At 35.4% G+C, this 25906-nt stretch overlaps 2 protein-coding genes and 1 long non-coding RNA gene across 12 annotated transcripts in view; 2 read left to right on the top strand and 1 right to left on the bottom strand.

Moving 5' to 3' along the window:
• Positions 1 to 22793, top strand: part of tasor2 (transcription activation suppressor family member 2) — a 28354-nt gene extending 5561 nt beyond the window's left edge. Inside the window, exons 5-24 of one of the 10 annotated variants that reach the window (XM_087264319.1) lie at positions 902 to 993; positions 1474 to 1611; positions 1690 to 1817; positions 1941 to 1954; positions 3267 to 3366; positions 3460 to 3554; positions 3642 to 3742; positions 3839 to 3911; positions 4203 to 4274; positions 4370 to 5290; positions 5378 to 6634; positions 7352 to 7691; positions 9683 to 10112; positions 10237 to 11995; positions 12170 to 14109; positions 14187 to 14306; positions 16162 to 16315; positions 16416 to 16521; positions 17276 to 17457; positions 21969 to 22793. In XM_087264319.1, the coding sequence (XP_087120445.1) occupies positions 902 to 993; positions 1474 to 1611; positions 1690 to 1817; positions 1941 to 1954; positions 3267 to 3366; positions 3460 to 3554; positions 3642 to 3742; positions 3839 to 3911; positions 4203 to 4274; positions 4370 to 5290; positions 5378 to 6634; positions 7352 to 7691; positions 9683 to 10112; positions 10237 to 11995; positions 12170 to 14109; positions 14187 to 14306; positions 16162 to 16315; positions 16416 to 16521; positions 17276 to 17457; positions 21969 to 22066 (8120 nt within the window). In that variant the 3' untranslated portion in view covers positions 22067 to 22793. Of the gene's footprint in view, positions 1 to 901; positions 994 to 1473; positions 1612 to 1689; positions 1836 to 1940; positions 1955 to 3266; positions 3367 to 3459; positions 3555 to 3641; positions 3743 to 3838; positions 3912 to 4202; positions 4275 to 4369; positions 6635 to 6916; positions 7692 to 9682; positions 10113 to 10236; positions 14110 to 14186; positions 14307 to 16161; positions 16316 to 16415; positions 16522 to 17275; positions 17458 to 21968 lie in introns of all 10 variants that reach the window. The other 9 variants (XM_087264317.1, XM_087264318.1, XM_087264315.1 and 6 more) reach the window with 9 other exon arrangements.
• nr1h5 (nuclear receptor subfamily 1, group H, member 5) overlaps positions 1 to 25906 on the top strand; it is a 612581-nt gene that overhangs the window by 284506 nt on the left and 302169 nt on the right. The window lies entirely within an intron of this gene.
• Positions 10494 to 16238, bottom strand: LOC147842586 (uncharacterized). Its single transcript, XR_015497718.1, has 2 exons — positions 14839 to 16238; positions 10494 to 14787 (listed from the first exon to the last, which is right to left on the bottom strand). It is a non-coding gene; the product is annotated as an uncharacterized LOC147842586 (long non-coding RNA).

The following is a 25906-nucleotide window of genomic DNA, read 5'->3' as shown; positions in this document are numbered from 1 at the left end:
GTAACTATGTATACTTCTATGGAATTATTCAACATTTTTAAAATATCTTCATTTGTGTTCAACAGAAAATGAAACTCGAACAGGTTTGCGACTAGTGAAGTTTGATTAAATGATAACAGATTTGACAGTTTTGGGTAAACTATACCTTTTAATAGCAACAAATCTTTGGAGAATGATTGTTGTTTAAGGCATCTGAGTCATTGGTTTGTACTAGAAGATATAATTTTTTTTTTACTGCAATCTGGACCACATTTTCTTTCTTTCAAAAGCCTGGCTATGTGAGGACTATGGTTTAATAATTATCAGAACTAAAGATTAAACTCTCACTAGAGGAACATGTTGTGGCAATCAGACAATTCTTAGAACTCCTGGTGCACCTTTTTCCAATCCATAAATGCAGAAAAACGAGTTTTTCCTGTTTTTTGTTGGTCTGTTACAGCCTGTGTGTGCTATTCATAACATTTCCTAGAGTTTCTCAGAGTTACACCTGAAACTTCTGCAACATGTTGTGAGGTTTGATTTGATTTTGTAACAAAAAAGCTTTTTTAAAATGTTAATGTTTACAGTTTATACATCACGTTTTATTTTGAACATTTAAATCAGAACTATTTGGACCTAAATGTTTCTAAGGTGAGACTTTAATGTCTTAATTGTATAGAGTAATTGCGTGTTTCTTAAGAAATGTAGGTCATGAACAGGGTCTAATTGTTTAGAATCACTGTGTTTCTTAAGAAATGTAGGTAATGAACAGAGTCTAATTGTGTAGAATTACTGTGTGGTTCTTAAGAAATGTAGGTGTTAAACAGGGTGTTAAGCAGTGAGTTTATCATAATGGAGTTGTTTTCTGTGGTTGGCTAAGGTGAATATTACATTATAATTCTGATAATTACCTCTAAATTAGGTGTCTACATTTCAAAATACTCTGACTGCCTTGACCTGAAGCGGTGGTATGATGGCAAGACTGGCTACATAGTGCTTTTGAAGCTCACCAAGGTACACTTTTGATAATTTGGTGTGAAATTGATTGTTGTTCTTCCATTGCAGTTTTTCATTGCAAAGAAATGCCTTTTTTTTTTGTCCAAATATCTAAACATTCTTAAATCAAGAAGCATTTTCTAGACAAGTAAAAACGTTGCATTGTTTTCAGAATAAAATAAGGCAAAATTAGGTGAGTATTTCCTTAAATTTAGCTAAACAATACGCCAGTGGATAAAATAATAATAATAATAATAAAATTATTTCAAAACGAAGACAAGATTGTTTTAATTACCCTATTGGCTGATTAATTAATTCATCTTTATGAAAAACTCACTTCATTTTGAAAACAAAAATATATTTTGCTGCTTGATTTAAGATTTTTTTTAAACTAGCATAAACTACATAAGTACGAAAAGCATTTTTGTAGTGTTTGTGCTGATTTTCTCTCTAAATGCACCACATGCAAACATCATTTCTTGTGTTGGTAATCATCAGGGCAAAGTGAAAGAGGTCAAAGACAACTACACCCAGAATTTCACTCCTCCAACACCTGGCTTTGACTGCCATGTATCAGAGCAGCTTGGTGCAGTATCTTCAACTACCAGTTCTTTCTTGGCGTTTGAGCGAACACAGGTGATAGAGTTCTCAAAACGGTTTCCTCTCTTTCTTATTATCTAACTGTATATCTAACAAGGCTGGTTTGTCTTGCAGTACTACTTTTATGAGATCTGTAAGGGAAGCAGTAAAACAGAAGCCTGTCCGAGACATGCGTGTCCTTTTGCCATTGTAGCATTTTCTTATGGGAAGATGAGCACCTCTACAGAGTTGGAGCAAAAGAGGTTCAGACATTTAATATAGTTTTTTTGCCAATAATATACACATTTTTATGAACATTTTTACATATGCTAATGGTGATTTTGATTACTAAAGTTCTGTTTTCTTTGTTTGTTTGCTTTTTCAAGCCAAGACAAAACAGGTAAGAATTACAGATTTTTAATTCATTGAATTGGGCTTCAAACTTTGACTATTCATTGTTTCTAACAATATTCAGTATGTTGTAAATGGTCATTTAAGGTGTTTTTTTTTTAAACAATCTCTATCTACACTGTATAGTGTAAAACACGTGATACATTACCATTCAGAGTGGCAAAAGGTCAAAAAGAAAATCTGCTCACTGCCACTTTAGCTCTGAATTTTTTTTATGTAACAACATTTAAACCTACATGATCTTCATCAGGTTAAACAAGACAATTGGAAAACTCAAGAAACAGTCAAGCTCTATACATCACTCCTGCAAACAATACTGTGTTCATTTTTGATCGGGCACCTGCCTTTTAAAATCCTAGATGTGCGCACTTTTCTTTTTCTTGGTTGCTTAATGACATTACCATTCACCCTCAGAGAGACTGCAATTATTTCCTGCCATCTGGACTTATCAGATGGCAGGATATTGGTCATATGAGAGGAGCTTGATGAACCAGGCAGTGATAATCAATAGTCTAGAGGACTAATCAGGGTAAAGTCTAGATAGGAGGCCCGGCTGGCCGGAAGTATGATATGCACATCAATATAGCAGTGTTTTTTTATGGCATTATTAGGTATTGTGCCTGGGCCTGAAAATTTAAGTTTGTTTGGTTTATGGGTTGAACTAAAATGTGCTAAAGTTTAAGCTGGTTTGCTTTTTTTTTTTCTCTCTTTTATTAATATATTAATTTGCTTGATTGAACATTTGATTAAATCATGCATTTGTAGAATTTTTTTTTTTTTGTTATATTGAATTATTTGAAAAAATGTAATGGGGTTTTCTACTTCTACTCCTCAACCCATTTTTCAGCCAAATACCTCTACAACTGTATAACAATAATTCATATTTTTACAGTACTGTGACGGTTAGGGTAGAGGTACACGTTAAAAAAAAATTTGATTGAGTAATTTTATAAATAACATAATTAAGACTCAGTACAACTACTGTTTTTAGGTCACTACAGGTTTTTGGGGGTAGACAAAAAAACAATTAATGGGAAATTTAATAAATAATGTAAATTATTTTTGTTAACTTCTAGATACAACCATATCTGATTTAGCAACAACCACTAATGAGAGAGCCATTGTGGATAGCCACATCCCCATTGCCTTGCCTTGCCTTGCCTTATGCTAAAACAGATCATGATTGTTTTCAAACTAAAAATGAAAAATCATTTTTGTAGGTTGATAAAACTAATTTCTACAATATTTGTGTAAATGACACCTAGGAGTATGTTAATACCAGTCTGTATCTTGTGTTGTAGTGTTTCATTACAAGCCATGGATTGGCCAATTTAAGATTGAATCCAATGTTTATGATGTTGGCCTTCAGTCCACAAGCGGAGCTTGGTTTCCTACAAAACTGTAAGTTTTTCAAGGACACATTTTGACTCTCTCTTTTTTTTTGATATTGTAAGATTGCAGATTTCTTTTTTTAAAAAAGCACTGTATTTTCAGCCCCAAGACAGTTAAAATTGACCATGCAATTGGTGTGTCTGAACTCAAGAGGACCTTGCCGCGAGAAATCTTTGAAACTTGCATTGTGGGTGAAGGTGTGTACTACATTTTAACATTAGTGCATAAACTGTAAACAAAAGCTTGGGCGAAACTGTAATTTGGTTTCTTTCATCTCCTCACAGTTTGCATAGGTGGCAGATGTTTCAACTTGTATGACGTTGTGTCCTCTAAGGCGAAAAATGATCTTGCCCAAATAGCCCAAGAGCTAAAGGAAAAAGACATGGTAAATATGGGAAAGAGGAAAATACGTCATCGGACAAGACCACAGAATAAATCTCCAAACAAACAAACTTGTCTCATGTTATTTTCTCTTCACCAGGCTCTTGTAATACCACTGGAAGATTCTGGGTTCCTTATTTTGCTACACTCTTCACACCTTTTCTCTTTTGAAGGTAACGTGTTGTCTAAGGAAAACACAACTCCAATTCTAACGCTTTATTAGTTTGAGTTCACGACATCAATCCATCACTACAGACATTAAATATGTAGTGTTGCACCTTTGTTTGTTTTTTTGCCTAATCTCTAAGTTTGTAATTGGAGATTCACATTGAAACTGGTTAGTTTGGTTTGTCTCACGGTACACTTTGCACATCTTGATTGAAAAAAATAAGCATCTGAAACCAAAATGGCTTAAAATGGTATTACTGTTGATTTTGTAAAACGTAAATTTCTTTTGTTTCTAGATGCAAAGTCGGGTAAAGCAGAAGCACTTCAAGGCATGTTTATTTTCCCAGACTCAAGAACTGTACCAAAAGGTAACAAGAAATAGTAATTGAGTTTCCTTTAAAAAAATCTGTGTACTTTTTTTATCGTTACAAACTATTTTTTTTTTGTATGTGTGTGTGTTTAGATACCAAGACTGGTTTGCAAAACACTAAGGTGTCAACAGAAATAATGCAAGTCATTCCAGCACTCAACTATGCAGAAATGGAGATGGAAAAATCTACTCAAAACCAGCATGGGACTTCTCAGGCTCCTTTAGAAAAGCATTTACAAGACTATGGTACACTTTTTCACACAGAACCATTGGACATTCCCACCAGGGAAGCCAGCATGTTTCCAGACCAATATGATGTGCCTGGTGGTTTTACTCTAATATCACCTAAATGGACAAAGGAAACTGGCACTCGATTAAAATCATATTTTGATGAGCCTTGTGGCTTTACGATTCCTGTAGTGAGGGCATTGGAGTTGCTCACTACAGGTCGAAAGCAGCGTGGAGATGATCATGATGATGATGTTTATTACTATATATCATCACCTGAGGAGATGCCACAGACTGATGCCTCCATTGAAACGGAGGTGACAAAACTAACAGAGGCTACCAGTGACGCCTCTGACAGGACCATTAATAAACTTGATAGAGAAAAAGATGAGCACGCTCATTCGTCTACAGAACAACTTCAACCTGCTGTTTCAGAGAGGCTTGGGAAATTGGGAACGGCTGTAGTTACAGCCGACATTGTGTTAGAGTATCCAACTTCCACAGTGTCACCCAAATTGGGCGATGTCCCTACAGACAATTCTGTAAGTATTGACACCAATGTTGAGAAAATATCTAAAGGCAGTAATAAAGGAGATACTGATGGAGTTTGTGTAGATTTGTCTACAAAAAAGACTCCCATCCAGAATAGCACTACACCATTAAATACATCTGCAGCAGAAGGTGATACTGCTGTAGATGGGGGGATGGAAGATAATAAACAAACAGAGAAAACAATGGCTGATCCTAAAAAGAGAGTAAATCGCAGACCTTTTTCAGTGCGTAAAGGTAAGAAGTGCAAAATTCATTGGAAAACTTTACAGATTCAAAAAAAGCTTGCTTTACAAACCTCAACTTCACCTTTCGTTTTGCCAGTGAACTCCACTGAAGTCCCTACAAAAGACAAGACTCAGACTGAGACTCTGCACGCTGATGACACCAATCAGAGACCACATTCAACTAGGAGCGGGAAAGGATACAAGAAAGATTTTGTGAAACAAAATATCAGTAAAGCCAGACAGGACAAGAACCAGGATTCTTTATTAAATGTGTCAACTGAATCAGCAAGTGATCAGAGTATGAAAGATGAGACAAGTCTTTCAAAAAACAACTGGCGGTCTCTTCCAAGGCGTAAAAGATTGTGGAGTCCTGATGCCACTCTGAAACGTTCTTTAAGATCAAATACTGCAAAGAATGAAAATGAGTCTATAGCAGACCCTCACCATGATGACACAAAGAGAAGTCTGCCTAGTGTTCCAAAGAGGAAGATGGAAGGATGTAACTTGAGGGAACGATATGGTCTAAAGACCATAATCACAAACTGTGGCAGAGTCTTTGTTCCACACGGTTCAGATGTTGACGGAAAGTCTGCAAATAAGAGGCAAAATGATAAAATGCAAGATGAAAGTGACACAAAATCTAAAACAGTTTCTCCTGTGGAGAACAAGTCCATAGAAATGGTGGAAAGTAAAGAAGAATCTCCCTCATCTGAGAAGGTAGAATTCCCCTCTAAAGATCCAGTGGTCAATGATGATGAAGACCCAAAGGACAGCCCTTCAACTGAAATGCCAAGTGCTCTCTTGTCAGCATTAAAGATATTGAGAAAACTTCACCAAAACAACCCATTAGAACTTGACAAACGTCAAAATCCATTTCCAGAAAAATCTATGAATACTACGTCAAATGAGACCATAGGCCTCCAACAAACAAATAAAGACAATCCAGTTGCTGTTCAAGCAGATGCTACTTCCAGTCCTCCCAATGTTTCTGAACAATCCAAGGACTCGGATCCTAAAGTTTCCTCCCCTGACAAAAACAAGAAGAAAACAAAACACACTGTGTACAGTGCAATATCTATAAGCAAATTAAAAACTGTACTCCGAAGGGGAAACCAGGTGAAATCTACTTCCCCCAGTGATGGTGCAAAGTCTGAAGCAGATAACCCAGAATCAAAAAGGCAAAAGTTGAACTCTGCCGGGGGTCTGCTGTATGATATTGCCAAGAATAAGTTGAAAAACAAAATGTCACAACCCAGGAATGATGAGGCACAACATACGCCAATGAAAACTGTGGACTTAACCAAACAAGCAGTGTCTTGGAGAGGTCTTATTTCCAAGACCCAAAAAGAAAATGGTAAGAAATTGTTAACATACTCTGTCCATTTCTTAACACTCTTTGCCTGCAAACATTAGTTTAGTCTATATTTGCCCACACTATTAAATTTTAGTCCACTGTGAATTATTTGACCAGTTTGACATGATTATGCTGGTGTTTTAAAATTGGCCCCACAAGTTCCCTTTCCATCTTTTTGTCTCTCGTGTGCTTGCTCTTCTGCTTCTAAAGACAGCTGTCAATGTGTACTTCCTCTTTCTTGTGCCTCTCTGTTTATGCTTTGTCTTTGTCTATTTCTTACAGGGTCCCTCAATTTTGACCCATCAGCATCTTTTGAAATAGCTAAACACACTGACCAGCAGCTCATATCATCGCTTATTGGGGATAGGGTGGGAAGGAGAAGAATTAGCATTGATGGCAAAGCCAGCACAGAGAGACTGAGCACAGGTCCATCTCTGCCCTCAGATGCTCTGAGTTTACTGGCTGACTTGGCTCTTGGTTCAAGTAATGATAAAATGTTAACAAACCTAGAAGCCAAAACTGGCCTGGAAGCCATTGATGTAGTCAAGGCTAGTGGCTCCCCTGAGTCAGTCCTTCACGCTCTGCTTCGTTGCCCATCTGCCAGGTTTAAGTTACCCCCCAGGTCTCCTTTTCCAGAAAGTCTGTTAGCGACTGGGGAACTAATTTTGGAAATCTCAAAAGAGCATTCTTACTCACAGTCCACCTCTTCGCTGTCAGGTCCGTCATCTCAAGTTTCTTCGCTATCTGGATGTGTAGAATCACCACTTTCATTGAAAAGTGGGCTTCTTCTTAACATGCCCAAAGATTGCGTGGTTCCATTTCATCAAGAGGACAGAGGCAAAACGGAGTGGAAGCATCTGATTTCTCCAAATAAGCCAGTGCCATCGGTCTTCAAGACAAAAACTAGACGACCAAAAATTTTACGCAACAGATGCATCATTGAAAAAGAGGGAAAGATTGAAGTGATGAGGACTTGGAAAGAAGCGTATGATTTTAAATATGACAGCAAGTTCACCAATGACAGTCTAGACAAAACTGTCTCACGAGCACTTCATGGGTAAGCATCACTTGTCCTTCTTGTAAATATATTTATATTTCCTATTAATATAACTGACCGATTTATTAAACTCGTAAGTTTGTAAGTTAATTTGTTAGTTTGTAAATAGAAATGATAGTATTTAGGCATGCTAATTTCGGTTAATTTTGCCAACTAACAGCCGTTAACTTGTCAGCTTAATATTAAATAATAATTTATTAAAAAGGAATAATAGTTGACATGTCTGTTTCGTGTCTGACACATTAAATATTACTTAATTTAAAATACTGATTTATTTTAACAACAGAACATATCAACAGAACATCTTCTTGCACCTGCAGTGTTTCCAACAGCATAGAAAAACTGATTCAAATAAATAAAAAGAAAAAAAAATAGTTCAGCCCTAGATTTTTTTATTTAAATGACAAATTTAGATTACAAAACAAAAACACTGACTGAATCATTTTTTTATGATCCGGCATAGGCTTTTTTTTCCCATCGAATCTCCATTTTTCTCCTTCAAATAAAAATAGCAGGCTACCTCAAATCGATCGCTCCACAGAAAATATGCATTTACTTAATGCTCCGCTGTTATTTTTATATCATAAGCCTCTGTCAACATTTTTAATAGAAGTCATTATTTTAAAGATTATTTTTTGAGCGTCTGGTTTTACCTTGGAGCTTGCATGCTTTTATTTCCTCTCACCCATGGTATATGTGCGCGCTGTCTGTGATGAAAGATAATGACAAGGCACTTATGTTGACTATGAAAGTATAGGTTACTAAAGCATTTAACAGTTTTGTATTTGTTTTTTTTTACATATGAAATTGCAATAATTTGCAATAATTGCAATAATTTAAAGTTTTATAAGCTATAAAATGAAAGCCTCAGTTTCGTTCGGAGTTATCATTATGCAAAAATCAAGAAAATCTTTGAATTTGTTTGATTCGTAGATAATATAGGCTATTTTAAAAATAAATATCTGGTAACACTTTATTTTGATGGTCTATTTGGGTATTAGTAGACTGTCTGCTTAATGTCTGTTGACATGCTCCTACAGCAGACATTTAACTGACTATAAAAACTTTGCAAGTTAATGTCAACTTATACTAAACTGCAATCTAAGTCTACTTACAGCATAATCTAATGAGAATTAGTCGGCATGTAGATGCAATGTAACTTAATTCGACAATCGGTCCATCAAAATAAAGTGTGACCAGATATTTTATAAGTACTATTATTAACTGTAATTTTCCAAATAGAAAAGAGGTTGGTTTGCTGGTTGTACACTAAATCATCACAACTATAGCCTATTTGTTGTTTTTATGAACAGTTCCGGAGCGCGCTCTGATAGAGAGAAAGTCCTGACAATCTGACTTGTGGCTGGCATGTTTCCAAAGCAGTGCACATTTCAGAAAGTGTTGTCTTGCGGCCTCTTTTCTTCAATTGTGCAAATACATTTATGATGTTTATGATGCAGATCCAGGACAGAGGCAATCAGCATCAGCACTGCTTTGGCATCAACTTGTCTGTGTCAAACTGTGACCAGCAGTATTCTTCTTTCATTTTGCTTCTTTGACTAAATATGTCTGTAGGCACGTGTGGTTGCATGTGTTACCATCTAACGAGTTAACAAATATGTGTTGCACATTTATGCAGCCAATATAAAAAATGTATAATACTTTTTTAATCATTTAACTTATAACATTAATTAACACTCTTTTGGTTAATGGTAAATCAGTTATTATGAGCATCCCTAATAGTATTAATAAATAATTACTCTAGTAGGTAGTGGCTGTTAAATGAAAAACCCAAAGATTTTGCACACATACTTGAAATATGCTAATATGCTAAATATAAGAAAAGGTTTTGACCTTCTACAGCAGTTTTTGTGGTGATTGATTTAAGTTTCCCTTAATTACAGTTTTGTGGTAACCATTCCAGTCATCATAATCAATAATTACACATTCAGCCTTTGAATTTCCAAATTTCTTTTTCTTAATGTTTACAGGAAATGGAACTTTAATATTGAAGACACCTTTGAGGATGTTCATCTCATTTTTCACATGTGGATTGGTCTTTTCTATAGTAAATCCACTTCCAGATTATTTCACCTTGAAAATAGTACTATACTTCCAAAGGGGAAGGATATAGAAAAGGTCCATCTGGATAAAAATGCCATTCAGAGTGCGGTGTCATTGCTCAATGTTGAGTTAAACACGAAAGAAGGCTCGCCCAAGCCTGCACATCTGTCATCAGGGGTTTTAGATCTATCTGTGAAAAATGGTGAGCCCGTGACTCCCTGTTCAATCTCAGATCAAAGCAGAACAAAGGACACCGCATCAGAGCCTGTGGGAATATCATCTAAAAAACATGAAACGCCAACAAAGCATTCATCTGCTGGGACAAGTGGCTCCCCAAGTCAAGTTGAAGCCTTGATGGTAACTGTATTGTACAATTTTTGTTACACTGTTCACAATATATAAACTGTTCTGTGCTATTCTCATTTATTTTATTCAGCATGACTGTGCAATTTGATGTTGATTTTGATTTATTATGTTACAGAATTACAGATCGGCTGTTGACACGCCACAGGAAAAGTCAGTGCCTGACAGTGACACGGACACTGATGAAGAAAATGATATCGCCACTGACCACTCCTATTCTCAGATTATGGAAGGAAACAGTGCGTACACCCAGTTGTGTGATCAAGCATCAAATATGAGAATAGGTGTCCGGATACATCTGCCAAAGATCAGAAGCGTTTCAAATAACAAAGCATCCACTTCGGATCCTAAAAAAATCTGTGTGTTCCATCAAGTACTTAAACCGGCAGAATTCTCAAGTCCAAGTCGGCTGATTTTGGGACAGAAACATTTTGATTTAAGTTTAAATAACAAAACTGACCATGCAACACAGCAAAAGAAAGATGTGTCTGACAGTTCAGACAGTAAAGGGATTTTTAGATCACATGGAATGAAAGAAGGTTGCCCAAAAAATATGGCTGACGGAACTCTTGACAAGACTTCAGAATTTAAAACTGGAGACACAGCCTCTGTTTCTTTACAAAAACAGAGTCCATCTGCAACTGCAGAGATTGAAAAGGTCTCTGATGAAGATATCCTGAATGAACCTCTGACGATTGTGGAAAACATGACTTCTGAAATGCCTAACCAAATTCAGACTAGTGCTACAAAGCATAAAGAGGCTACACAAGATCTCAAAGTTTATGCATATAAGGTTGATGACCCGAGAGATGCTTCAACACTTGAGACTAGCATTGAAGAGCATAATGAGACATCAGATGCAAATGATGAGCTAGATTACACAAATGTTGATGAGTTGAGTGATATTTCATCCGATGAGACAAGAGTTGAAGAGCTTAACGAGACTTCTAGTGCAAAGGAAGATCTTAAACCTGTACCTGATGAGAATGATCGCGCAAATACAGAGGATAACCAGAAAGTTGCTTCATCAAATGAGACAAGTGTTGAAGAGCATTTGCAAGAGAACACAAATGCTGTTGACCATGCTGACGAGCAAAGACATATTTCATCAGATGAGACCGGAGCTGAAGAGCATAATGAGACTGCAAGTGCAAGGGAAGATCTTAAGCTTGTGCATGAACATAATGATCACACAAATACGGATGATGACCTGAAAGATGCCTCAACACATAAGATTACTGTTGAAGAGCATAAGGAAACTTCTAATGCGAATGTATATCTGAAAGACAGTTCAACACATGAGATTATCATTGAAGAGCATAAGAAAACTTCTAATGCAAAGGAAGATCTTAAACCTTTGCATAATCTGAAAGATCCCACTACTGCGATTGATGAGCTGAAAGATGCTTCATCAGATGGGACTAATGATAATAATATTTCTAATGACCAAGAATATCTTGTTCTGAAAGTTCAGTCAAATGCAGTTAACACATCATCTCATGTGCTTGGCGAGAATGATACTGAAGAGCATGTAGAAAAGAAAGAAGGTTATACAGGTGAGGAAATGATGCAAGAAGATAAGATAAAGTCAAAGGAAAGGGCTAAACTGAATGGCAGTGATACTAAACATGAGACATTCACAGCAATGGGAGAACATCCAGATGGGTTTATTTTGCATCTGAATGATGACACAAACAGTCTTGATATGGAATTCAGTAATGAGAATGATTGTGATATGAGTAGCAATAATGATATGAAGATGCAAAAGAGTAAAAAGCAACATATGACACCAGAGGAGGCAAGCCTTGAATATAATATCCTTCAAGAATTTGCTAATGATTCATGCTCAGATGAGGATCAACCCATGCCTGTTCAAGGTAAACAAACCTCAGATTCTACTATTGATCCTTTTAGATTAATAAAAGACCAACATGATTTCAAAATCCTTGAGCAGAATTTAGTGGCCTCAAATGATGTTCTTGACACTTGTCAGTATGATTCAAAACAAACAAGTGCTGTTGAAACCACTAAATTAGATCTTATTCTATCAGAAACAGAGGACGAAGAGGAGGTAGGCCAACAAGATGTATCTGAAGCCAGAAGGGAGGAGGATACACTTGTTGAGAAGATTGAGACACAATCCATTCAGCGTTTGTCTCCCAAAATTGGTGTATCTCTCCCCAAAACAGTGACTGAATCTACTATTGAAATGTTTGCTCCTCAAGATTCGAAGAATGACAAACCTTCAGAATTGGAGATAAACAGCATGTGCTCTACTCCTACTCAAGATGAAATTCCTGAAATATGTTATCCAGAAGTAAACAAAGAGTTGAGGGTAGAAGATCTGGACAGAAAACTGTGCTGTCCTGACAAAACTGTAGCTCATCACAATGATGTGTTGCCACTTGAAAGTCTTGAAAGCGCCCAAACTTGTGTTTCTACCCCAAAGCCATTTTCTGATCTGTTGGGACATTACGAAGAAACCCATCATGATGAACCAAGGTGGAAGATGAGCAAATGCCCAGAAGCAGAGGCCTTTAAAGATAAATCTGATTCAACTACTGAGGATTCGTCCAGTGAGGACTCTTTCCAGTTAAGACACAAACTCTGTCCCACCTACCATGAAAAAGATAACAAGAAATATGACTTCCGACAGGGTGCATCTCAAAATGATTCAGAATTATTTTATGGTCATGATGACGTAGATGATTATTATGAATATTACCATGGAACTGATGAAGGTTTACAATGGTATGATTACCAAACAGAGGAACCAGTTGTTCATCCACGTGAAAGCGACTTCAGTGGTGACTATGAGCCACCCACTTGTTCAAAGCAAATTGCATCTGAAAGCGAGTATTTTTATAAGCACAAAAAGCGTGCAAGGAAGGAGATGGATGAGTATTGTTGGGAGCCAAACTACAAAATCGAGCCCAAATATCCAATAAAGGTTACTTGTACTACTGACTATGCAAAAAAGAAAAAGTCTAGAAAGAGTGAATTTCGTCGACATTCTGAATGGGACGATGATGACACTTCCAATAGTTTTGTGGACTACAGCATCAGAAAAACTTCAAGCTCTGAAACTCATCGATCAGTGCCAACTAGAATCACCGTTAGTTCTCATCCATCTTCCAGTAAGCAACAATTTGACTGGCGGGCGTATTTCAGAAGGGAGGCAACTTCCAATCAGCTTTTAGATGCATGTGAAAGGGATAACAAATTTGATGTCCCACCCTCTTCTATTGTCACCGTTTTAGATAGGAAAGGATACCGCGTAACATTCAGTAACTCTCCCACAGCAAAACCATCTTTTGCTGCCGTCAGTGGAAGTAGTTCAAATAAAACTTTCGAAGACTCTTTTAATCGTTGGCAAGAACAACAGAGTATGGCTGATGGAACCAGGTCTACGGTTGATTGCGAGTACCTCATCTTCTCTGATCAAATGAATCAGGTTCTTAAGGAAAGTAAGAGCCCTATTATTTCCACACCACGTTGTCGGACAAATCCTGAATTGTGTGGCATGACTGTTCAATTTTCAAATCTCAGTGAAAATGAAAGCATTGATGAACTTAAAGCACAACCATTTCTTTCGGATTTTAAACTGAACGTGGACTTGTCCGAAAGAAAAGGGATGAGGGAGTCTGTAAAAACCAGCAAACCACATTTCCAAAAACTGTTTTGTGGAAAAGCCAATATGGAGGAGTTTGCAGGCATTTCTGAAATAACAGAGCAATGTGCTGTTGCTTACAAGTCCAGGATGAAAGAAGTCTGCTGTGGGAAGAATCTTCCACCTCCAACCAAGGCACTCAAGAGGAAATACAATCGAGAGCGCCCTGGCCAACATCCTCGATCTTCTGGTCGAATCAAGAAAGATGTTTTTGACAGTCCTCAAGAGAATCTGAAGTCTGTTGTGAGGCAGGCATCCAAGAAAAAATACAGATTCTATATTCATGGAACGTCAACAGATACTTTCTTTGAAGAAACCAAGGTAAGAACGTGTATGCATAAATATAAAGTGGTGTACTTAATGGCAAAGATTTTAATAAAAATGTGTATGATTGGTAGAACCTGATGGAGAGTGAGGGCCATATGCCAGTTGAGCCAGACAACTTCAACCTCGATGGTGAGGATCAACCTCTTCTCATTATACTGAGGAATGAGGACATTGCAGAACACATATGTGAGGTGAGTGAATGAGCAAAACTCATAACTGACAGTCAACAACTGACAAGTTTCAGATTGTATTTTGGCTTATTAAGTAAAACAAAACACAAATAAATGCTATGAATTCAACAAGACAATTTTTATATAATGATCCACAATGGCTATATAGCTCACTGGGGCCACTTGACACTCCATACTTAAAAGAATTATTGTAAACTATACTGATGACATATCATCCTAACTGACATTGGCAATTCATTATTTATTAGACTATGTTTATTGTAGTAGTCGCTAGAATGTTTATGAAAATTTAAATCTGTTTCTATATGGACTTCTCAGGGTGCTTTCTACTTGGTTGAATTGCCTGAACCAAACCCAAGTTTGATAGTCCTGAGTTCAGAAGACCCTATTCTGTTCACACTAGCTAAATGTAGCGTACTTTAATGTCAAATGAACCCAGGTGCAGACCAAAAGTGTGAAAGCACTCTTAGATCTTTTTATGCTTTGTTGTTTCCATTTTTTATATGAACTTAAACTGTTAAGGTTATTGCACACTGACTACGCATTTTTCGTCCATAATTTTTGTGAATTAAAAAATAATTTCGACCTCTCGTTGTGTAAATCGTATTGGCACACTGACTCCACAACTTTCGTCTGTCATAAAAAAATTAGAACTGTTCAATATTTTTCATTTTTCGCACCTGAAAAAGCACTTTATGGATTGTTTTGATAGTTCAGTTGGGATAGGGTTTATTTGACGTACATTTTAATCACCTCATGGTCCGCTTCGGCCCATTGCTCTGATACTTCATCACAGCCGCAACCTATTAAAATGCCAATAGGTAGGCTACTCTAATGCTAGTCTCTGTTTTGGATTCGTTTACATACGTAAACGTGTATCACAAGCAATGTATCAAAAATTCCACTGATTTTATAAAATAAACTTTTCATCTGAGGGTAATCCAGCGCAGCTCCTTGATAAGTAGGAGAACTTTTGTTCTAGTGTTAGATGAACACAATATGTATCAAATTCCTCTTTCTTTTTCTTTTGGACGAGAGAAAGAAACATCACTGCTTGAAATGACTCCGAAATGTTTCAATAATATCTGGGTGAAGCCTTTATGATGCAAGCTGAGATTGCATCACTCAGCGATGCAATGTCAGACACAATACACTCAATGGAGTGAGTGATGTCACTGTGATGAGTAGGGTTAGGGGTGGGGTTAGGTGAGCACATTAAAAAGCATTGGATGCAGCTCAGATTGCACTGCACCAAGTCTGCAGCCAGACCCCTCTCAAATGTTTTGCATTTTTTCGTAATGGATTCATTAATACTAGTCTTCGCTAAGGTCCAGCATTCTCCAGCCTAGACTGCAGCTATGCACAAGACGTTTGGCCAGTGGAGAAATGGTCGTGCCAAACAGAACCTGGTTTCTCTCTATGTTTTTTTAAATTCTTCACTTTCGCCTAGTGGTGAAGTTCTTTTTTCTCGCCACTGGCTTGCATGGTTCGGGATCTGTAGAGCTGCGCATTGATGGATTTGCTCTTCAGTGTTTGGACTCTTAGTAGTGATTATTAAACCACACTGAGCTGAGCTAATCTGAACTTAAACACTGAAAACTGTACTACACTGTTTCAATTTACTTCTATTTCTATGTGAAGCTGCTTTGACACAATCTATATTGTAAAAGCGCTATACAAATAAATGTGATTTGAATTGAATACGCACCAGACTCCGTGTGCATGGTTTTTGTACCTGACAAATTTTTTGCATATGAATACCAAAAAAAACACATACGAAAGTGTGCAAAGACCTTTTATATAAGTAATAAGTTTTATTCATTTATAATTGCATTCTGTCAATTTATTTAACCAGGTCCCTCATTTACTGGAACTGAAGAAATCGCCCAGTGTTCTATTTGCTGGCATCGACCGACCTGATGACGTGGTGAACTGCACTCACCAAGAGCTTTTTGCTAAAGGAGGCTTTATAATGTGTGATGAACTGGCTCTTAACGCACTCACTCTAGGTACTGATCACGTGTCTACACAATTTATGCATGCTGTTTTATTGAAATTGAACTTCATGACATTTTTATTGGAAATAATTTTTGTCAATTTTAAATGAAGATGACATGAAGAAACTTGTGGGCATCCTGGAGGAGTTAGACAAGCAAGGCAAATGGAAATGGTTTCTGCACTATAGGGACAGCCGCAGGCTTCGGGAAAGCGCAAGGTAAGAGTGTACCTGTGACTGAAACAAAACTAGCTTCATTTTATACCTTTCAAACTCTGTGGAATTCAGAAACGTTTTTGTTATAAGCAACACGTGTAGCCACAGATTAGCATTCAACCTGTAAATGGTGTTAATTCCACTACCTAGCTATGACCAAGCAACCATTTTGACCATTCAAGCAATCTTATCATATACTTAACCAGTCGTCATATCTTTGAACAGGAATGGCATAGTGAAATAAGGGTGGGCTTGTTAGCTACGTATTAATGCTAAAATGGGAGCAACATGTTAATTAATGCTAGAAACGTGCAAATAGTTGTTAGAAACATGAAAGTGACAAGTTAATTCAAGCTAGTTACAAGCTAATTCATGCTAGTAACATGTTAATTAACACCAATACTAGCAAAATGATCATGCTATATGTAACAAAATATTAATTTGTTGTACATGTTAACTGATTCTAATATGCTAACTTTTTACAAACATTAACATCATGTTAGCATTCATGCAGTTTTGTCAAGCCAACATGTAATTTTATCAACAAACCTAACTCCTTGATTTATTCCTTCAAGTTATTCACGCATTAGAGATTTAAGTTGATTAATATATAAAAACTCCTGCATATAGTCTCTTTAAAGAATATCTGCTTTTGGTAGTAATTGCGTATTTAGTTTTTGGCACAGGATATTTCTCGCTCCACTCACATTTGAAATGTTAGTCTGACAATCTTCCACAATCATACTCTCTCCAACAGGTCCAGTCCTGAGGCAAACAAGAAGCAACAGTTCATTGATTTTTGTCAGAAAGCTGGTGTAATCGAGGTCTTGCCCTATCACGACTGTGATGTAATATCACGGGAACGACCGGACTACTTCTTCTGTCTGACTCTTCTCCAGATTCAAAACGCCTCTGTACGGTTTCCAGTGTTCATTACAGGTGAGTTTAACTTGTGTTTTTAACTAAAAAGTCTACATGGTTTTCAATAATTAAAATCTTATTGCATTCAGTTTAATTGAGTCATTAATAGGTTTAAAAGTTCTCCTAAACAAACTAATCATAATCTGTACTATAAAAGCAAGCTTTGATTTTAACAGCACTTATAAAAATGTAAATGGTTTTGTCATATTCACTGCAGATGCAGCTGGAACAAACTAGTGAAAACTTGTTCAGTTATTTAAAGTTTTATGTCAGTTCTTGGTTCCTGGTTCCTTTCTAGATTTGGCACTGATAACATTATCAGACAAACTGATCTTTAGCTGCGCTCAGGGGCTTAACCTGAAGGTTATGAAATCATGTTACATTAAGGCAGCACACGACCTTCAAATTATTTCTTACAAAACAAACCGGTGATTAAAGCAATAAATCACTGCATGCCCTTTATCAAAATCAAAATTCAGAAGTCATTCTGTTCAGTGTTGTGTGTTAGTAAAGTAACTTGTTACTATAATCAAATTACAAATCTGGCAACAAAGTACGGCATTGCTTTTCATTTTTAAGTAATTCATTTACAGTTTACTTGACTTAAAATATAAATCAGTTCAGTGAAGCACATCAATTGTATTTTTTAAACATTATTTTGCAGATTAATTATATTTTTCTACTAAAAAAAACATTTATCAAGATGATTGCACATGCTTAGGAAACAAAGAATTGATTAAGAGCTTATTCATGACCATGTATGACAAATTTAGAGAAGCAGAGTATTAGTGTGTGTATGCTGTTGAAGTCAGAATTATCAGCTCCCCTGTTTATTTTTTCCCCAATTTCTGTTGGAGAGAAAAAATTTTTCAACACATTTCTAAACATAATAGTTTTAATAACTCATTTCTAATAACTGATTTATTTTATCTTTGCAATGATGACAGTAAATAATATTTGACTAGATATTTTTCAAGACACTTCTATACAGCTTAAAGGGACATTTAAAGGCTTAACTAGGTTAATTAGGTTACTAGGTAATTAGGCAAGTTATTGTACAAAGACGATTTGTTCTGTAGACTATTGAAAAAAGTATAGCTTAAAGCGGCTAATAATTTTGACCTTAAAATGTTTTTTTTTATTATTTAAAAACTGCTTTTATTCTTGGCAAAAAAATCAAATAAGACTTTCTCCAGAAGAAAAAATATTATTAAACATACTGTAAAAACTTTCCTTGCTCTGTTAAACCTAATTTGGGAAATATTTAAAAAGGAAAAAAATCAAAGGGGGGCTAATAATTCTGTCTTTAATTATTACATCTAATCCTTTTTTTAAGAACAATTTTCTTTTTTCCCTTCTGACATTTTTTTCTGACAATTATGTTGTATATTTAAAATATATTATCATTACTTTTCAAACATTTTGTGTTTTTTTAGGTATTATTTTTTCGTAAAGCTAAAAGGCCCATTTTACTCAAATTGCTGGAATTAATAATGTTTTTGTTGTCTATATACATTGAGTATTATAAGGAGTTTATATTGAGTATCAGTTAAGTTACTTTTCAGACATGGAAATTAGAAAACTGTGATTTAATTAGCAATTCATTACTTTTTTTTACCCAAGTAACACAACACTGATTCTAGTAATACTGTAAAATTCCTATACATAGTCTATACCACCATATTAAATATGACTCCTCTTGAGAATGTTTTACTCTTACACTACCTGACAAAAGTCTTGTCGTTGATACCAGTTTTAAGAGCAACAAATAATAACTTGACCTCTACAGCAGTTGATCATTTGGAAAAGTGGCAGAAGGTAGATTTTTCAGATTAATCTGTTGAACTGCATCCCAATCATCACAAATACTGCAGTAGACATATTAGAACCCTTATGGACCCAAGAATCTCATAGAAATCAGTCAAGTTTGGTGAAGGAAAAATCATGGTTTGGGGTTACATTTAGAATGGGGGTGTGCGAGAGGTCTGCAGAGTGAATGGCAGCATCAACAGCCTGAGGCATCAAGATATTTTTGCTGGCCATTACAATTCAAACCACAGCAGAGGGCAAATTCTTCAGCAGGATAGCGCTCCTCATACTTCACCCTCCACATCGTAGTTCCTGAAAGCAAAGAAGGTAAAGGTGCTCCAGTATTAGCCAGCCCAGTCATCAGACATGAACATTATTGAGCATGTCTGGGGTGTAGGGAGATGCAAGATGTAGGGGGAGGCATTAAAGATGAATCCAAAGAATCTTGATGAACTATGGGAGTCCTGCATTAATCCTTTGCCATTCCAGATGACTTTATTAATAAGTTTTTAATATTATTTAGTAAAATAAGTGTAATCTAGAGGCCTTTGCCTTTCAAATAAGCCACTTCTGATACCAAATGATCAACTAGAAGTCAAGTTATTATGATTTGTTGTTCCAAAACGTGAATAGGCAACAAGAATTTTGTCAAATAGTGTATTTTTCTATTCATCTACTTGTACAAAGTAATGATGTAATAATATTTAATGTTACATTACATTACATCAAGTATTAACCTTCAGTGCAGTTATAGATAGACTGGATCAATCCAACTAGGGATATACAGAGTAAATAATTATATAAAGGTTACATTTTGTAACCAACTAATCTAACTAATCCCCCAGACAACCAAAACCTTGTGATCCGTTTAAAATAGCTGTACAAAATCTACGACTCAAACATGCTGCTGAAAGATAGTTAAAGATCATTTACATTAAACTTCAGACATTAAGGTCAGCCAATATAGATCAATATGTAGAATGAAACTGAAATAAAATTAGAGACTTATTGGAAAGCAGGTTTCATTCAAAATATTTATTCTTTGAATTATTGTAAAATTTCCAGTATTGTCTCTCATTACCATAGTAAAACAAGCCCATTTAAAAGGCTAAATTTGGATCTAACCCACACAAAAAAAATCCTAATCTTTTATCCTTTCTTGTAAGTGAGACCTGAGAAAATGAAACTTAATCAATTGCTAAAATAAAATGTGTTCTATAATTTTTATCTTCACACACACTTAATACACAAACACACTTCATTAAACGTACACATGTTCATCACCTATATGCTATAAAATTACAGGTTAACTATGTCTGTATATAATAACCAGTGGTGGAAAGAGTACTGGAAAAATCATACTCAAGTTAAAGTACTATTACCTGCCTAAAAAATGTAGTGCAAGTAGAGTAAAAGTATCTGTTGTAAAGATCACTTAAAGTAAAAAGTAAGAGTAAAAAGTAGACCTTTAAAAGTATTTAAGAGTAGTAATGAGTATTACACTTGAGTCTGTAATTGCTGCCAAAGGTGCATCAACAAAGTATTGAGCAAAGGCTGTGAATACTTATGTAAATGTGATTTCTCAGGTTTTTATTTTTAATAAATTTTAAGTAAATATCTAATTTGTGGATGTGTGTAAACGGAACATTTAGTCATTGCCCAGCAGATAAACAACATCATGCGATGTTAATATTAGGTTAGATTTAGGTTTTTGTCAGGTGACCAAAGTTCAATGTATAGCCATCGTCTAAGGACATTATTTTGATGCCTAATCACAACATCAAATGATGTTGATATTTGGTTGAATTTAGGTTGCGTTCGAAAGTGACCAAAATCCAACGTCAAGCCAACATCTTAAACCAACGTCATATTGACATCAGATACTGACATTTATTTGTCAGGTTGTGGCAACCTAAATCCAACATCTGATAGACTTCAGAGTGGTTTCGTCCACACAACGTCAAGCTGTCACATCATTAGACGTTGATATTTGGTTGCTTTTAGGTTGGATATTAACATTGTTGGCCTGACGTTGCTTCTGACCTCAACCCGATTTTTATTTCTGAACAAAATGCAATGCCCCCACTGCCGTAATGTTGACATCTTGTGCCTGCTGGGAGTTTGAGGCCATTTTGATAAAAAAAAAATCCTTCTCATCAGTGACATGCATCTAAACAGTCTCTGGGTCAATGCGTATAAAGATGTTTATGGACACTTTTAATGCTTCCAACCAGTTTGCTGCTATTATAAATCACCCATGTCTTGAGATGGTTCATTATAATGCGATTTATCTTCCATATGCGATTTGTTTGGACTCGCAGGACTGATTTTTCTAATCACCATAGCCAAGAAAAAATAGTGACTGCAAGTTGAAGAAAAGTAGTGGAGTAAAAGTACAGATAATGCCCTAAAACCGTTCTCAAGAGAAAGTAAAAGTTGCGTTTTTAAAACTACTTTGTAAATTAACATTTTTGAGAAAAACTACAGTATTGAAAAATTACAGTAGTTTGAGTATTTGTAATTTATTACTTTACACCACTGATAATAACTTGTATCTGATTGTAACTTTAAGTTAATTTTATTGTAAAGTAATACAGTAATAAAGTAAAACTGCACCTTTTGTAAAACATCTTCGAAAGAATAATCATTATAAAAAGTGCTACACAAATAAATTTAAATTGAATTGAATAACTCTTATCCTCTGTTCTTTTGCATTGCAGAAACACCAAGTGAAGCTTTTGGTACCAATGGGATTTTAAGCATGAACATTTACACATTCACACGCATCCTTTCAAATGATACCTGTTCTGTGTCATGAATTATGTTGTTGTTTTTTAATCAAATCACATTTCTTACCATTGGTAAGTACACTTTTGTTCAGAAAAAATAATTTATTGTTTATCGTAAATATTTAACCATATATCTTCAACGCACATGTAATTTCTCACAATCGATAAGCTTTCCAGTGAGAGCTTTACTGTTTGTAATAAACTAAAAGTGTAAATGTAGGTCATGGAAATATTTTAGAAAGTTTTAACCTAACTTAGCTTTTTATAGATGAAATTGACTGAAACTCTAATAAATGACCTGATTTAGTATTCATTGTTGTTCATCTTTCTGCTTTGTGAAAACATTCAGTATTGTTTTAGCTGTTGCATCCATTGTGTTGTTTATTTGTAGAGTGTTTTCACATTGCATCTGTGTACAAACTTTAAACTTCAAATTTATTGAGCATGTCATTTGTGAGATATGACTGGAACTTCTGTATAATTGCTATACATTTGTTTCTGTAACAAAATTTAAATGCAGATAAAAAGATCCTGATTTGTTATATTTCACAATATGATTATAAGTTGTTCATTTGTTGGTCTGGTTTACACTATTTTGTAAAAGTCTGTAATAGTTCCACACTGTGTTTGATATATTCTGACTTGCTGCTGTTTAAAAAGTTAAGCATTACTGGATGGAAAAGACATCAAAACTACTATATACTTTCCTACAGTTTATATAAGATTTATTTTTACATAAATTAGACGAGACCATTATTTTGTTGTGTTTTTTCTTTCTCAGATTCAGTGCATTGATGTTGTTGTTAACAGCCTGCAGATAATTAGGCAAATGTAACTGACCTATTTAAATCATTATTTTGACTTGACACTCTTTTCATTCTGTAAAGAAAATCCTAGTACAGAGTTATGCTGGCTGTGCCGTTACATCAGCAAAGCAAGTACAAACCTGCCTCATTTCACAGCTACACAACTGTTTCTCCTAAAGAACCGGTTTAAGATTTCAGTTTTGCCTGTGGTGTATTTTGGTTAATCTAAGGTTGTGATTTTATGTGTTGTTTTACTTAAAACCTGTTTATTTACATGCACAGATTATTGTTTTTAAAAAATACAACATTTGACTGAAGAGTCTAACAGCGCTTGACAAAAATTGATCGGCAACAATTCCAGCTTTTTGTCTCTTGTTAAAATGCAAGCAGAGCATCTTTCAAAGGCCACTTTATTAGGTACATCTACTCAATTCAGTGTATGTTAATGCAAATATCAAATCAGCCAATCACATGGCAGCAACTATGTGCATTTATAGATGTAGATGTTGTTAAGAAGATCCAAAAGAAGAACCAAAAACATTGTCTTAACAGTCCATATGTGTCGACACAGATAGTCTAAGTGACCTTGAACATGGCATGGTTTTTGGTGCCTTGCAGTCTGGTCTGCATTTCAGAAACAGTTGATCCTCTGGGATTTTAATTAATTTATTCATTTCGGCTTAGTCCCTTAAGTAATCTAGGGTCGCCACAGTGGAATGAACCACCAACTTATCCAGCACGTTTTTATGCAGCAGATGCCCTTCCAGCTGCAACCCATCTCTGGGAAACATCCATTCACACACACACACACACAACGGACAATTTAGCTGACCCAATTCACCTGTGGGATTTTAATGAACAAACAAAAGTTTCAGGTCTAGAAATGCCTTGTTGATGTCAGAGGAGAATGGTCAAACTGGTTCTGCAGAGGATCATTTCTGAATGCACAACAACTCAATGGTTATATCAGCAGCAGCAGAAAAAAAACCTTCTCTTGAAAGATAAGAACAGCAGACTGAGGCTACAATATGCATTGGATCACCAAGACTTGACAACAAAGGACTGGAAAACAGTTGTCTGTGTGGATGAAACTCTGCTTCAATATTTGGAGGTAGGATGAGAATTTGGTCTTGTATCAATGGTTCAGCTGTGATGTAATCTGGTGAAAGATTTTCTTGGCTCCCTTTAGCATCAGCTGAGAGTTATTTCAACTCCACAGTGGTGAGTGAGTGTTATTGCTGACCATGTCCATTCTATTATGACTATAGCCTGCTTAAACCATCTTGTAATGCTACTTCTCAAAAGAAAATCTTCTAAAGGTTGAATCCTCTCCAATTGGTTTCTTGCACATGCAGTGAGTTCTCTACAACCAGATTGCAGTACAGTTTGGGATGTGGTGGAGCCAGAGATTCAGATCTTGCCATAAATGTCCAGTGGACAAAGCTGCAGAAATTGAACGGTTATTTTAACCCTTTGATGCACAAAATAGGTCTAAAGTGACCCGGTTGAGTTTTTATGTTCCATCTTTGCAAGAAATAATTTTCATTACTCGTTATTCAAGAGTCAATGTTTCATTTTTACTTTTGAACTATACAATACTTGCAAAATGACAAATATCAAAGAATTATAGAGGAGTTTTTGTTTTCCCCATATGTGGAAAACCGATAAGAAATTAAGGAATTGATAAAGTAATGAAATAAAAAAAATGTTATATTCAGATTTAGCAAAGATACACTCAGCTATTGTTAAAATAACTGAATGAATATTGTTTATTTTGGACCCATTTTGTGCTTTATCCTCCTGAGACCCCGCCCATTGACCTGTGTCCTCTGTAGTGGACATTGTGTTTTCATGAATTTTTTAGAGCTACTCTGTCAAGTCCTGTTGCACTGTTCAGAGGACATACTGGGCTTTCTAGTGATATGTCATTTGATTGGCTGGCATGCAAGGAACCACTTCTTACACTGCATCCAACATGGCCGACATACAAAAAAATCACATTTTATGTGAAGGAGAGAGGCATGTAAAATTTAGCTTTTTAAATGTTTTTTTACTATTATTTTTACATATATATTTGTTTATTAAAGTGTCAGGAGCAATACATTTAGCTTTCAAACCTGTTAACTTGTTTGTATTTCAAAATATCATCCTTTTTTAAATGTCCACTATAGTGGACACCAGGACCATCTTAATGTACTTAATGACTGCATGTTGTAGGGGGCAAAACTGAATCTAAGATTATTTATAAGATAGTTGAGGGAGACTGATTTAGAATCTGACAATTAAAGAAAGACAATCAGTTTTAAATCATTTTATATTGAGTTTGTTTTTCTTTTTTTTTGAGTTCAACTCTCTGTCAGCATTTGAATTTATTTTATTTACAGGGACAATGCCCATTAATAAACAGTAAAACTGTAAATAAGCCAGAGTTAGCCACAAGGGCTAATTTTCATCCGTTTCCCCTTGCCAGATTTTAAAAGGCAGCCTAATAAATAAAAAAAACATCACATACACAAAACAGTAAAGTTACTTATGACAAAGGGATAAAAACAAGTAATAAAAATTTCTTAAAATGTTAGACAAAAGAATTACACATGATTACAAACTGGATTTGCTTTTAGCCATTTCTTTAACTTGTTTTTAAAAGTTGAATAAGACTAAACTGTTTCAGGAATTTCAATGGTTTTTGTTTAGTTTTTGTTACATTAATATTGGATTAATATCCTTTTACAGTCATATTCTGTACAGTGTTGATGTCTGAGTTTGGTGGTCATTTTGAACTAAAACGGTCCTGTGGTCCACTACAGTGGACATGCTGTAAAATTAAAAATAAAAAATAAAAATGTAAAGTTTCTAAATTGTAGATTTTTTTAACCCAAAGAATGTAGGAAATTTCAGGGGGAAAAAACAAAAAGAAAAAAGATAAACAATTTATTTGGTTCTCAGGAGGATATAAAAAGATTGCATATTGCTTGTGCATCAAATGGTTAAATAAATAAATACGTAATGTTTGTGCATCGAGCAGAAGCACTTACCAGTGTATAATGCAGTATTTTGTATTAA

This window comes from Danio rerio, chromosome 8 (genome assembly GCF_052040795.2).
Source record: "Danio rerio strain M-AB ecotype USA chromosome 8, GRCz13ab, whole genome shotgun sequence".
In the NCBI taxonomy this organism is placed as follows: Eukaryota; Metazoa; Chordata; class Actinopteri; order Cypriniformes; family Danionidae; genus Danio; species Danio rerio.
This window is presented reverse-complemented; position numbering and strand designations above follow the sequence as displayed.